This window comes from Pempheris klunzingeri, chromosome 11, assembly GCF_042242105.1.
Source record: "Pempheris klunzingeri isolate RE-2024b chromosome 11, fPemKlu1.hap1, whole genome shotgun sequence".
NCBI lineage: Eukaryota > Metazoa > Chordata > Actinopteri > Acropomatiformes > Pempheridae > Pempheris > Pempheris klunzingeri.
Window position 1 is genome coordinate 5,419,649 of NC_092022.1, and position 14,310 is coordinate 5,433,958.

Genomic DNA, 14,310 nt, shown 5'->3' on the forward strand with positions numbered 1-14,310 from the left:
ACGGCTTATGGCAACTGATGGGTATTTTATCAAAATCCATAAAAGGCCAAAGTTAAGCCATGCTGCATAAGATATACATGTTTCAAGTCATAAAGCGGCATCAGATAATAATGACTCATAGACTCATTAACTGAGTCTGGCATGTTTATTCCCTATAGAAGAGACATTTTGTCACCATGTTTGTCAGTCAAAGTGTGGAGCATTATTTATTAAAACACCATCTGTGAAAGCCAGAAAACACATTTCAATACAGTGTGGAAATCACAGAGCACAATTATGTCATGTCTCAGAGAGGACAGGAGTTTATACAGAGTGGAATGTCAATATTTTATTGTTAAGATGACTCCAACTTTTTTGGAAACATGTTTAAGTCTCATCAAAAACAAATGAACAGTTGGCATATTCAGTGCATTTAGCTACCACAATAACTTTTCCTGGCTGAGAAAATGTAGGTCAAATTTCAATAGGGATTTTCACGTCCATGGCAAGTGCCTTTATCAGATGTAAAGCAACTTTATAAAAACTGACTGACTTCAGAACATTTACAGGCCTTTGAGTGATTTCAAAGTACAAAAAAAAAAACAAACAAACCCAACCCGGAGTACTGCATTGCATTACACTCAGCACCCCTTTTAGCCTCCAGATCCAGCGTAATTGAGTGCCCCAATAACCGATCAGAAACTACTTTTATTGAGGACTGCAGTCCAAGTCCCTGTGTGAAGATTCAAGTCATCACGACATTCAATTTCACCTCTCCACACCACAAATTGTTGTCCTCTCCACATTGCTCGTCTTCATTAGTCTGACTTCTCCTTCTCTTTCATGTGCAGGAACACTACGCTGAAGACAAAGAGTCCTCCCATCATGGAGAAGACGCTGGCATAGTATGGGAAGGCTGATGGGATGAAGCGCTCGTACTGAGTGTGCTGCAGGGGACGAACGGATACCTGTGAAGAAGCAACAAATTAGTAGAAGTTAGCCTGCAATACATAAGAGTGTGGCTGTTAAATACATCATAAAGTCGAAGGAACATCCTCCAAGCCCCAATATTCAGAAAGTAAACTTGGATAATCTCCCCAAACCTTGTTCTGTTATTTCAAAGTGGTATTCCCTGAAATACCTCATAAGATATTACAGACAATATATATAGAGATTTTTTTTTACATCTATTTCTATTCATTAATAAAAAGGTAAATACTCTAAATGATTGAGTCTCTAGTATTTCTGTTCTTCTGTTCATTTCCCACTGCATGAGATCTCCGTACAGCAACCATACCAGTAGTCCCAAGTGAAGTAAACCTTCTGATTAACTTGCCTGAGTGGAGGAGTAGAGATGTGTGTATCCCAGACGGTTGTAGTCCACCTTGAACTGGAAGACCCCGTACACATCGGGCAGCTTGAACTGGACGCTATATTTACCCCCTAGAAGACAGACAACGCAGCCTTTATAGTAGAATACATTTAGGATTTAAGCATCAGTAAAAATTACTTCATTGGTGTTCTATAACCACCGCAACATACCATTTTTCTTGAGGTAAGTCCTGACGAAGGGATCGATCCTCACAAACTCAAGCTGAATGTCATCTCCGTCGAAGGGGATCCAGCGGCCCTCGGACAACATCTCAATGACAATGCTGTACTCCTGCGTGGGGAGGTTTTACACTCATTGAGATATACATGTAAAAAAACGAACAGCCAACAAACAACAAACATCTTCAGGGTGATGATTGTTCACAGGAGTCGCCGAGACTTTAAACTCACCACAAGGTCGGTGATCGTGTACGCTGCAGGGGGGGTGATCTCTCCAACAGGATGATGGGTGACAGCTCCCACCCTGAGGACTCCAGCCTCCTTGAACACCCAGCGAGACAGAGCCTCGGCCAGCTCCTTGTTCCCTGTCTGCTCGTGCCTGTAAAAGACCACGACAAGAGGAGTATGTAAATCCCAGGAGACTGATAACTGTACAATAATGAAATTAAATGAAATTAAATAATGAAAGTAGAAATGTAACAGAAAGGAACAAGGATGAAAGTTTAGTTGTCGTAGCTGTAACAGGATCCATGAGACAGAAAGAGGAGGGATGTGATGAACAGAAGACTACCTCTGGGAGCCAGGTGTGGCCTTCTGCACAGCAGAGTTGAAGAAAGCATCACTGAAGAAGTCCAGGGAGCCGCTGAAAACCACTCTGGCGTTGTTTCTGGCCTGAAGGCCGGCGATCAGCAGGGTGTTCTTGCCAACAGCATGAGGGTACTGGAAAGGAAAAATATAGATTACTGGTCAGAAACAAAGCAAATATAGTTCAATACACTGAATTCTGTTGTTAGTTCTGAGTAATTCTCTTTTTAACTAATGACTGATGCAACTGTTACGTTCAGTGATCTTACCTGAGAGATGGGCCTGTCAGGGAAAAAGGAGTAGGAAGTAGAAGAGCCAGTAAGGATGTCCAGAACAAGAGGGTTGTCTGGGTCTGCCACCATGCTGTAGAGAGAGAGAGAGGGGGGGGGGGTACATGGTATTTTAGTCCAATCTAATATGGTTTTGCATGTGCAGTGAGTAAAACAGTTAATCTTTGAGCATTACTAAACAGGTGCAACAAGAAATGCTGTCTCTTTCTTCAAGCGTATCTGCTATAGCTGCTTGAGATTCTGTGAAAAGTAAATCTAGGGAGGTGCAGCAGTCATTTATTTAAATTAAGAGTAATATAAATAAATATAAACAGTGATTCGATGTTTTTGCTTCTTGTTTGGAACATCAATCTACTTAATGTTAGAGTGGAGAAGTGTGATAATATACTTTTGAATCCTGCACTTACCCAACTCCCTTGAACAGAACAGGTTTATTGGTGGCTTTGCCGACAATAGTTGGAGCTTTCAGCAGGTTCTCTGGATCAGCAACAATCAGGTTGTGCTGGAGGCGGGAAGGATCATTCGTAAATAACAATGTGGAGTCTAAGCTCTAGAGATGGGGTTAGTGAAACAAAGTGGATGCGTTTGCTCTCAGCACAGCGTTCTTTTTACCTCTCCGGGGTCAGACACGTCATAGTTGTGGTGGTCAATGACTGTGGTCTTTTCCTCATCAAACTCGATGCCACACTCACTGCCCAGCTCCCTCAGAGGGTCACCTGTGTATCAGGAGAAGAGCATTAATAGGAGACAAGATTATGATGCTTTGTTTAATATCACAACAAAAGCTTTTTGAAGTCAACTGACCGATATCTGAACTGGCAGCAACCAGGACATTGCCTCCACCGTCAATGAAGGACGTGATAGTCTCCACATTTATATTTCCTCCGAAGTCTGCAGATGATCATAAAAAAAAATTACTGTGAAGATCCTTTCAGCGAGGCACACACAAGCTGTTAAATTGTTAGCTTGACTCTGAAGGAAGAGTGTGAAATTTACCCTCAACTGATGGTGAAAAGATGATTAAATGGTCATACAGGAACTGGCCATATTTGATCAGAGATAGTGATGAATCATCAGAGGTCTTGAATGTGATGTCAAAGCCACGATCTGAAAAGAGATAGACATTATCCATTATCAATCATTAACTTACATACTTGTCATGCATTTTTGCAGTAACAATGCAAGGATTGGAAACCTCTATACTATAACTCAACAGCTCAGCTACACTGCAAGTATATCAGCAAGTGAGGCAACCTTACGTGTATTAAGTTATTGTAATCTTGCCTTGATCAGTTGCATGGGGCATAACTGAATTATTTGGCTGAGGATGCCTGCTGAATAGATTATAAAGTACAAAACACATATCAAATTATTAACCATTTGATGCACTAGAAGGATGCCGAAATGAATAGCAGCCCCTTGTGCATTAAATGCAGTGTAAGTAAACATTACGAAGCACAAACAATATCCTTATTTCATCAAAAATACATGAAATTGCAAGAAGACTGAATGAAGTTTGGTGAGACACAGCGAAAATAAAGCTAACGCTAGCAGACAGGCTATGTTGCACGAAGCTCAAGTCAACAAGCTCAAGACCCAGATGACCTATACTCAGGGACCTGTTTGCAACACAAAGGGGTCTATAGCAGCACAGAGGAGAGCATTTATGGATGAAAAAGCACTAATGTCGTTTACCTGCCAGACTGCGGAAGAAGATTGAATGGGTGTCTTTGATGTTGAGGTTGTCCAGCAGAACCAACGTTTTACCGTCGGCCAAAGCACAATGCAACATGGAGACTAACGAAAGGACTAAAAGAACATTGTTGTCTAAAAGTCTGAACCTCCTCTGGCTCATCATTGCGGTCCTTTTTTTGGACAATGATAAAGAACCGGGCCGGTCCGTATGCACGTCTGCTGTCAACGACGCCATTTTGCTGCAGAAGTCGACGTCAGCGTTAACAGACGACTAAACTTTGACCCCCGAGATTCAGCCAATCACAGAGAGGAACGCGTCGCACTGACTACCGCTCAGCCAATAGGGTGACAGCTTTATTATAAGACTGACAATCACGGAAGAATAGGGATCTAGGGACTGAAAATATCATATCTGCTTTATTTACTGCATTATCATAACCAAGACTAACTGCGGGACTTTATCACGAGTTGAGCTGAAGTGCCTAAATGACTTAAAATGCCTACGCTTTTTAGTTTTTAGTTAAGTTATATCTTAGGAGATGCAGTATGGTTGCCAATAATTTGGCTAGAAACAACCATTAACATGCAAATAATGTGTAAATCAAATTATGCTATATTCGTGCTAAGTGCCTTATTTTCCTCATTGAATTTATGTATGTTATTACTTTATGTACCTGGACCACACTTTAAAAAAAACAAAAAACTATTATATTCTGGGAACGCCATTAGCAAGGAAACAAGTAACAAGTACATTGTTTTCATAAAAATTACAGCACAACACAAGGCTGGTCAGACTGTGTGATGATTCTTTATTGGTCATATGATGACTTCCAGTGAGTCTAAACAATGCTACTATCATAACAATGTTTATATAAATAGCGAAATAATGACATGAACCCATTGGTGACAGTGAACTGTCTTCATGAAAGTAACCAGTTTACTGCAAAAACAGAAAAAAAAATCTGTTATGGTATTGATGTAAGACCAGTTTGTCATCACCACTCACATTTCTATCTATCTTAGGTATTAAGACTTTGTTTTAGAGGACACAGAACAAATATACAAATATCATACATGCACAGCATTTACAGTGTTTGCCAGTACATGAATACGTCACCACGCTTTTGGAAAAAGGAGATGACAATTACCCCTTCAATTAAATCTTTAGTAACCTCACATGTTCATGTAGATAATCTCTGTATAATGTGCTTTTCATGAAAATACTAAAGTACAATAAAATCTTTCGACTGTTTAAGCAAAATGTACATATATCTCATTTGAGTGAAATGGAAAAATAACACACAGGGCTTTCTTTAAATTCTATTAGGTAAGACAGAATTGTTTTATACAAAGGATAATGCATATTCCTGCATTTAACTCTAAAAATAAGCAAACTATACAAAGTAGTATAACCATCTCTGAAAGAATTCACAACAATATTTACCAAACCACTGGATCTCACCTTGTTTACTGCAAAAAACATGATTTATGACCGTACATCCTAAGAAAAACTTGTTTAAAAAGTGCCTCATGTTATGAATCCAGTTTTGAGTGAGTTTTAACATCAAAGCATGTTGTAACTCTGAGACCTCAGCAACTAACTTCATTTTTTTTGTATTTCATTCTCTTATATAAATTAGATTAGAACATTTCATAGACTTTTCACTAATCTGCCCCACTATGCCTGATTATCACATTCCATCTCTTCTTTTTCCTCCTCTGCCTCTGCTGCTGCTTCATGTTTTTCCTCTGTGACGTTTTCCACCTCTCCATCCTCCCTCCCCTCCTGAATCACCCCTCCCGACTCTTCCTCTTGTTCCTGTGTCTCTCCAACCATCCCTCCTTCTGCCTCCCCCTCTCCATCCTGGGCACGGAAGATCAGCTCCCCCTCTTGGATGACCTGCTCAGCCGTGGGTTGCCATGTTGGGGCAGAATCCCCCTCAGCCGTGGTGGTTGTGGTGTACTGGTAGAAGTCGGAGTCTGCCTGAAACATGACCAAGGCTTGTGCTGTGTGGATGCGTACATGCTGGGCCAAGGAGCTGGCGTCCAAGAACTTATCGCCACATGAATCACAAGCGTACAGGATCTGGGTATTGGGGTCTGGAAACGGAAGAAGAATTGGCAAAACAAAGTCAGTCATTCACATTTCTAATACTGTGTTCCCTTTAAAGTTACACATTTCCACCTGGAAAGTCTGACCGCTCTTGTGTATTTCAGTAATCTGGCAAACACAACATGATATAATATCATACATACATTTAAATGACAATGACAACTGGACAAACTCTACATGCAGATGAAAATCATGTGATATCATCAAGAGTTCAAGGGCAGCTAGTAAACATCATGCCACGTTATATTTCTTAATCAAACTTATTATGTTATCTTAGTAGTAGTGTTGCAGGAGTGCAGCCATAAACATTATTTGTTCAATGAATTTGGTAATGGCATTATTTCCACTTCAGTGAGTACTTCAATGATTTTCAGTTGTGAATCATGGACACATTTGCATCATATAGCAAGTCTATAGAGTTACATAGGCAGGTTCAAGTATTTGTTGGCTTTGGATTCATTCAAGGTTTTGGCAGTGGTTCCATTTTATTCGTAGCATTGATCGATTAAAACTGCTAACTTAAACTTGTTTTCATTGTAAAAGGAATGTTCTATGGAATCAAGTATTGTGACTGCAGAAAGCATTGAAGGCATTAAAAAACATTTTGTCTTTAAGTTGTCTCTGTTAAATACCATGATAACTTAATCACTACACATATTTTGCCCAAATCCAGATGATGGCTCAGTATTGAATAAGGCTGCAGCACCACTACAGCAAACAGACTCAGCAAAGAATTAAATTCCACTGTGGGACCCTTTTTTATGTTCAACTATCCTCTTATGCTCTAAGCGCCATTCTTGACCCAACTGTTTGCATGGTTTTCTAATGCTATGATACCATTCAAATACAGATACTGAAGTTCATACTACATGGTGAGCTTTTGCAGTCTTACCTGCTTCTTGCACTTTCTCTACCGCTTTGGTGATTTCAGCTTTCAAAGCCTCCGTCTCATCTGCAGACACTGAAGCAGCCATAGGAACAACTGTCAACAGACACGACACAAGGTAAACAAACTCGTATCAATGTCTACACCCTTTCATCCTCGTACCCCAGGATGTTGACATTTCCCCCCAAATCCCTGAACTTGGCCTTGAAGACGCCGTCTGACCTGTCAGCTGAGCCACAGCACTGGCTGCCAGGGCTTCGGTTGCCAGGGTGACAATGTCCTCCGTGGTGACGGTGACTATGTTGATCTCGCTGTCAGAGGTGGATGCCCCTGCGCCCTCGTCAGCCCCCTCATCAGCGCTGCCCCCCGCTACCACCAGCCGCTTCATGCCGGCCTTGCCGTGGTGGACAGTCTTGACGTGGGAGCGCAGATTGTCCACCCGGTTGAATCCTCGGCCGCATTTATCACACAGGAAAGGTTTCTCCCCTGAGAGAGCAGGACGAAGAAAGAGAAATAGCAACTTACGAGCTCAACAGGAGAAGAACCGTCTATCTCCTCCATTACTGTGAAGCCCTATGATTATGACACCAATTCTGTTCTTACCCGTGTGAATGATAATGTGCTTCGACAGGTCTCCCACATTAACAAAAGCTTTGTTGCACATCTGACACTTGTGCGGCCGGACGTTGTCGTGATGCCGAATGTGATTGGCCAGTTGACTAGACTGCACAAACCTGTCCAGAGAGATACATAAAGGTAGATATGCAGATGCAGGTGATCTGTGATTCCCACTATTTCATATGCAAGGTAAAACTTTTAACCAGTAGCTAATGTTCTGTGTTTTCTCTTCACATCTCCTCGTTGGATCATATCAAGGTACAAGTGAGTGTGAAAAACGAGCGTTCTGTTACAGTACTGACTTATGTGCTTGCTGACCTTTTGCCACAGCGGTCACAGACATAGGGTTTCTCTCCAGTGTGCTGGCGGACGTGAGCGATGAGTGAGCTGGCCTGTGTGAAGGCCTTGCCACAGATGAGACAGACACAGGGCTTCTCTCCTGTAAAACATGAATCAAAGTCTCACAATGTAGATGAATGAATGATGTTGTACAGGATACGTTGTCTTCACATTCTATTGTCTGAACATCATGGGGATACCTGTGTGGATGCGTTCGTGCCGCTGCAGAGCTCCCGGGTCACTGAAAGCTCTCTGACAGTGCACACAGATGTACGGTTTCTCCCCACTGTGAACTCGGAGGTGTCTCTTCAGATTACCTAAAGAGCGGATGTTGTCATGCAAAGGTTAGGCCAAATGCCTCAAAGCTAAAACACGACTACAGAAGTAAGCTTCCTTTAGATAACATGCGGATGAACTGAGAGCAGCTGGAATTGTGTTTGCTCCACATAAAAAGGTCTTTCATCTGTTTCAGTGAAAAAGTCAACCATAGTAGATTTCTTACAAGTTAAAATCACTGTAACAGAAGAAACTTAAGTTAAGAAAACATGTGGTCCAAACTGTCTTCTTACCTGAAGTGGTAAACTGTTTGCCACATTCCTTGCACTTGAGAGGTCCGTCTGTGATATGGATTTTTAAGTGAGCCTTCAGATTTCCCACCTAAAGAAAACACAAAACAAGGTAAGGTAACAAATTTGATTTAATATTTATAAATGGTTTCATGTGCGTACATATAAATTATCTGGTGACCAAACTCTCTAAGAAAAGTTTCTGATGCTCCTGATGTGTTGTTCCACAGAAACACTTTCACAAGCATGCTATTACCTGATTAAAGCGTTTGTCGCAGTGGGGACACTTGTTGCCCTTCTCCGTGTCGTGCGTCTCCAGATGTCGCATCTTGGCCGTCGGGTCAGAGAAGGACTTCTCGCAGTAGTCGCAGTGGTACGGCTTCTCGCCGCTGTGCACCAGCTGGTGGCGCTTCAGGTTGCCAGATGTGGTGAAGAGTTTGCCGCACACTTCGCAGCTGTACCGCGCCTCGCCTGTGTGGCGTTTGCGGTGTAGGTTGAGCAGGCTTATCTGGCGGTAACTCTTCCCACAGGTTGAGCAGCAGTATGGTTTCAGAGGGCTAAGAGGGAACAAGAGCTCAAATGAACACATAAGCATGACAGAGCACAACAGGCAGCTGTCAGCATAAAGGAGTTGAGGGAAGCTGAATGCATGTGATTCACCTGTGTGTTTTCTCGTGGGCTTTACAGGCTGCAGGGTCAGAGAAAGCCTTGTTGCAATCCCGGCAGCTGAATGGCTTTTCTCCCGTGTGAATACGCATGTGTCTCTTGAAATTCCCTGTGTGGGTGAATTTCTTCCCGCAGTCCTGAAAGGAAGAGTGGAAGATGTCATGAAGAGTGAGCTGACGAAACCATTAAAGGCAAAGATTTGTATGCAACTGTAACCAGCATGTGTGTTTTGCAAAAACTCCCTTCGTCACCAAGATTTGCATAAAAGCTCCCAGCATCACAACGCTTGTAACAAAGAGTTACCTTTCATGAAAAAGCTGTAAACAGCACTAAGCCTGACAAAATGTAAACATGAAATTAAAGAAGCTAAAATACAAATCGAGTATGTTCTTTATTCTACCCTCCTGCACCCAGACTGATGTTTCTCACCTCACATTTGTGTGTCACGGAGCTGTAAGGCTTTGACTCCGATCGGCTGCTCATAGACGTCGACTGTGTTTGCCTGCCGTCTCCATCGCTGCTCAAACCCACTTCTCCCTCCTGCTGGCTAATCTCTTCAACTTCCTCTTCAGCTCCCTCTTCATCGTCAGCCTCCCCATCACCAGTCTCTGCAGAGTCGCCCTCCTGTTCAGCAGCCACTTGTGTCTGCAACGCCACCTTCGCAGCTTTTGTCTTTGATGTGTCTTCATCCTCTGAGTCATTGTCTGCGAGGGCGACAATAGAGAACTCTTGAAAATGACTGAATGTCTTGAATCATACATACAAGTGATTTAGAAAAATCTCGAATCACAATTTTTCAAATGCATCAAATTCTTCAACTTTTTCTGTCTGGAATATGTTTCTGTATGATGATACCCAACAAACGCCATAACCTGTGAAACGTTTAGAGTAAAATGCTGTTGTTTGGGTTGATACAGCACAGCAAACGAGCTCAGCCTGCTCACCAGGTGGGAAGTTTCTTCGAGGAGGTTTTCTGATTCTTCTCCCCCGAGAGCTCATGTACGACGAGCCGCCATCAGATTTCAACTGTGATTCTGTGAACAAACAGAAAATATCTCTTGGTTTATAAAAAGATCAGCACTTTCCAGACACTGGAAGGCATCACGTGGACCTTCAACACTTGACTTTACAAATGTTGGGACACAACAAATGGACAGGTTAGGGGATGATCTAGATGTATACTTACTGGGCGTGTAGTCAGTGTCAGAGGGGTCGTCCTGAAATCCAGGCACATCTTGTGCAGCACTTTCATCCTCCTTCTTTATAGATATCTTCTTCTGAGAAGAAGATGCGGTGGTTTTGGAGGGTCGTCCGCGGCCTGAGTGGGGTTTGGCCGGGTTGGTCTGCTGTGTTTCGGTAGGGATGTCTTCATCTGAATTTTCCTGATTTTCTGGGGGTTCTTTCTCTTCTGTGGGGGTGGTAGAAGGATTCTCCTCTGCTTGTGATGCCGCTTCCGCCAGCTCACTCTCCATTTCCTCTCTTTGCTCTCCTTTACTTGTTTTATCTTCTGGTTTGTTGAAAAATGAAAATATCTTTTAATTAGAATACGCCAGACAATGTCTGGAAATCAGCATAAACAATAAAAAATGAGTAGTTGCACAAAAAGTTCAGTTTTCAGTTTTATCATAATCATTTTGAATAAAGACTTTACCAGATGTTAATTAATTAATAGAAAGGTTATTATCAGCTCAAAACAACAACAATGAAGGCCTGAATTACAGTTTAAAAAGCTCTGACTTCTTGTTTCATTATAATGCAGGTGAAGAATGCTACCTGTAATGGCTGCTGCCAGCCATAAAAAGAGGGGAAATACCTCCTCTAACAACATAAACATAGGCAGCCTCAGACCACTGAACGTGATATTTAAGGTTTGAGACATTATATTGATAAATTAATTAAACACAGAATACTTATGCCCCTTTCTATGCCAGCAATGAATGCTTGGCCTCATTCAGCACTGTTAAAAATGAGGGCACAATGTATTAAATTGAGGATAATTAATTAAAATCATTACGATTATTATATTGAATGCAGTCTTACAATGAAGAGGCTATGGGAAGACTCGACTCACCAACGGCGAAATCCAGCGTTATGAGGGACGGAGCTGGATTTGACATTGACTGGTAAGCAGAGCAGGCGTTTACAATTTCTTGCATCTGTAGGAAGTTAGCAACAGCCAGCACATCTTCTACATTCTGTGGACTTAGACTTAGCTTGGCCGTGTACATAAACTCCAGGACCTGACCCAAACCTGTAACAACAGCAGTGATGGTGGGGTACATTTACTACTACTCAAGTAGAACACAGAGCACTGGAAGATGAAAATGACAGAAGCTGCTGAATAAATAATGTTAAAGTACGTGAAAATGTGCGTCCACAGGCTGACGGGAGCCTACCTGCTGCATTGCTGATGTCCAAATGCACCACGTCTTTCTGGTCCAGGAAGAGGGTGCGGAAGTAGACACTGCAGGCAGCCAACACAGCTTTGTGGGCCTTGAAGTCCACCCCGTCCACAACAAAGGTGCAGTCACACAGGAGGCCCTGCTTGCGCTGGCGGTTAAGCTGCTCCAGGACCTTCCCGCTGTGCCACGGAAACTCCATCCTGAAAGTCTGTGGGGCTCTGTGGGCCGCTGACAAGCAAGAAGTCACATGTGGCAGGTTAGGAGAGGCTCAAAAAGCGGAGAACAGTAAATCAGTTCGTCTCTACACTGGCATGGCTGCTTTCATTTTCTTTTTACTAAAACACTTCCAATCAATCAATGTTGTCAACCCCTGATATGACTGTCTCCTCCTTCTGCACAGTGAAGCAACCTGATCTAATTGATAATTCAGATGACCTGTGCAATACTTATGAGCACAAGATGTGAGAGAGTGATGAGAAACAAGATACAAACCATCATCTAAAAAATACTATCAGCCTTCGAAAATCATGTACGTAACTCCAACATTAATACAATTCCACCTTATTAAAGCTGCATTCAGGATCTTTCATGGATGAATCTTTGTCTTGAATATTTTTTATTATTATATTATGAGAAATCTCCATCCTTGTGAGCCAAACCTGAACAGTTACACGTAAGAAGCTCCAAATTAAAAACAGCCCCATTTCTCACTGTCCTAATTTTAAAATATCCTGTGGCTTTGCTGTATCTGACAATTTTTTAAAAAAAGTTTCAGGAAACCAATGTAGGTTCTTCCTGCAACTCACTTATATTTACATTAAATGCAGAGCAACAGTGTTTTAGTCAGGTCTGTTTAAACTGTGTGTGAATGTATAACTCAGGTTAGCTCAGTGGGCTGTATCTTTATACTTTACAATTCTTTGTGATGATGCTAAAGTCAGATAAGTATCTCATGTATCTTGCAGAGACTGTGCTTGGTTTGGGCTGTATTGTTGGTGGAGTCTGTACTCAAGGCTCTTTATCCAAAAAATACTCGGCACAGATACAAGATTTCAACCTAAAACTATGTTTAAGCAACGAAAAACAATCATTCAAAGTATAGCTAGCTGGTATTTGGCTAACTACACCTCGAGTGGCGAAATTAACCACAATGACGGCAGAGTTTAGCTTCAGCTAAAGCGACTAGACACAAAAATAAAGGGATTTTTAGGCAGCTGTGAAAACATATCCTGAAATTTAGCTTCTCTAGAAGTTTTGACAGCTTGGTTTGACAGTGCAATTTATCGATTACAATTCCTCCATCCTTGTAGCTTTGTTATCAGGGATTAATTTAGCGTGCCTAGACATGCATGTAGTGAAGGGACAAGATGGCGGACCGACCAGTCGGGCCTATCTCCATCTGACGCTGTTTTCACAGCTAGCTTGTTCTTTCAGCTCCGTACGAGCGCCATTTTATTACAAACTAACTCCTGGTTTACCTTGTTGTCCCCGCTTCTTAGCTCCCGGTTCAAACTGCCGGACCGGACCGTGTTACGGAGTGTTTGACTCAGTTAGGAAAAACAAACCCAATCGAGTGTTTCGGTGATCGATCCTGCCCCGCTAACTCCATCCACCGCCATCTTCCTCTCTCTGATCGATTGATAGGGGCCAGCCGGATGCCTTACCGGAGCATGCGCAGTGGGAGCATGAGCTGGGCTCGGGTTGACCGCGAGGTGGCGCAATAGACTCAAGCTTTGTTATTATTATGTGATATAATAATACTTACATACTACTACTACTACTACTACTACTACTACTAATACTAATACTACTACTACTACTAATAATAGTAATACTAAGGATAATTTATCAATATTATAAAATATATTATTATAAAAGCACTTTGTATCTGTGTTAAGGTAGGCCTGTTATAATAAGGTATTATTATTAATATTAATATTATTATTACATCCCATACTACTACTAATAACAATAATGATGATTATTATAACAGGCCTACCTAAACACAGATACAAAATGCTTCACAAATGATAGGATTCACCTTCCTATAACAACAGAAATAGAATTAGCAAAAAAGAGAAAAACAATCATACAGCAGCCAAACAAACAAAAATAATGCACAAACGCAAATGTATAGCCATTAGATTTAGTATTGATTTAATAGAAATCATCCAGGTTACAAGAGGAATTTCCAGAGTATCAGTCACTGACAGTAAAAGCACCTCTCCTTTAGTTTTAAGTGGAGATCGGGGGCTGTTTGCAAAGTTTTGTTGTCAATCTGAGGTTGCGTGCAGGAAGACGGGGACATAAAAGTTTACTGATATATGCTAGAGCCAGACCGTGTAGTGCTTTAATAGTAAAACTTTAAAATCAACCCTGAAGTTAACTGGAAGCCAATGCAAACAGAATGCGGGTGCTTACCAGTCTGGTTGCAGCATTTTAGATTAGATTAGATTAGATAGATTTTATTGATTTGTATAATTTGAATGCTGTAGCATGCTTTACTGTTAAGGCAGGTTCAGAGTAAATTACTAGTAGTATACCATCAATAATAAAGTTGTTACATAGATGTGCAGAAGAACTTGTAATGACAAACACAACAACCAACACATAAGATGCT

At 41.6% G+C, this 14,310-nt stretch overlaps 3 protein-coding genes across 3 annotated transcripts in view; 1 reads left to right on the forward strand and 2 right to left on the reverse strand.

The window, feature by feature from the left end:
• LOC139210208 (solute carrier family 25 member 45) overlaps positions 1–14,310 on the forward strand; it is a 180,195-nt gene that overhangs the window by 39,279 nt on the left and 126,606 nt on the right. The gene's annotated exons all lie outside the window — the stretch shown is intronic.
• Positions 188–4,346, reverse strand: ddost (dolichyl-diphosphooligosaccharide--protein glycosyltransferase subunit (non-catalytic)). The gene is made up of 11 exons (XM_070839375.1): positions 4,101–4,346; positions 3,402–3,512; positions 3,210–3,296; positions 3,018–3,121; positions 2,813–2,907; positions 2,385–2,478; positions 2,102–2,250; positions 1,762–1,909; positions 1,522–1,642; positions 1,316–1,422; positions 188–947 (listed from the first exon to the last, which is right to left on the reverse strand). The coding sequence occupies exons 1-11, from the start codon at positions 4,333–4,335 to the stop codon at positions 798–800; spliced, it is 1,401 nt and encodes a 466-aa protein (XP_070695476.1). The 5' UTR covers positions 4,336–4,346; the 3' UTR covers positions 188–797.
• Positions 4,903–13,310, reverse strand: zbtb17 (zinc finger and BTB domain containing 17). The gene is made up of 15 exons (XM_070840092.1): positions 13,169–13,310; positions 11,685–11,918; positions 11,360–11,539; positions 10,475–10,795; positions 10,233–10,322; positions 9,718–9,992; positions 9,283–9,425; positions 8,879–9,179; positions 8,626–8,713; positions 8,257–8,373; positions 8,036–8,156; positions 7,703–7,833; positions 7,322–7,585; positions 7,106–7,195; positions 4,903–6,200 (listed from the first exon to the last, which is right to left on the reverse strand). The coding sequence occupies exons 2-15, from the start codon at positions 11,887–11,889 to the stop codon at positions 5,779–5,781; spliced, it is 2,748 nt and encodes a 915-aa protein (XP_070696193.1). The 5' UTR covers positions 11,890–11,918; positions 13,169–13,310; the 3' UTR covers positions 4,903–5,778.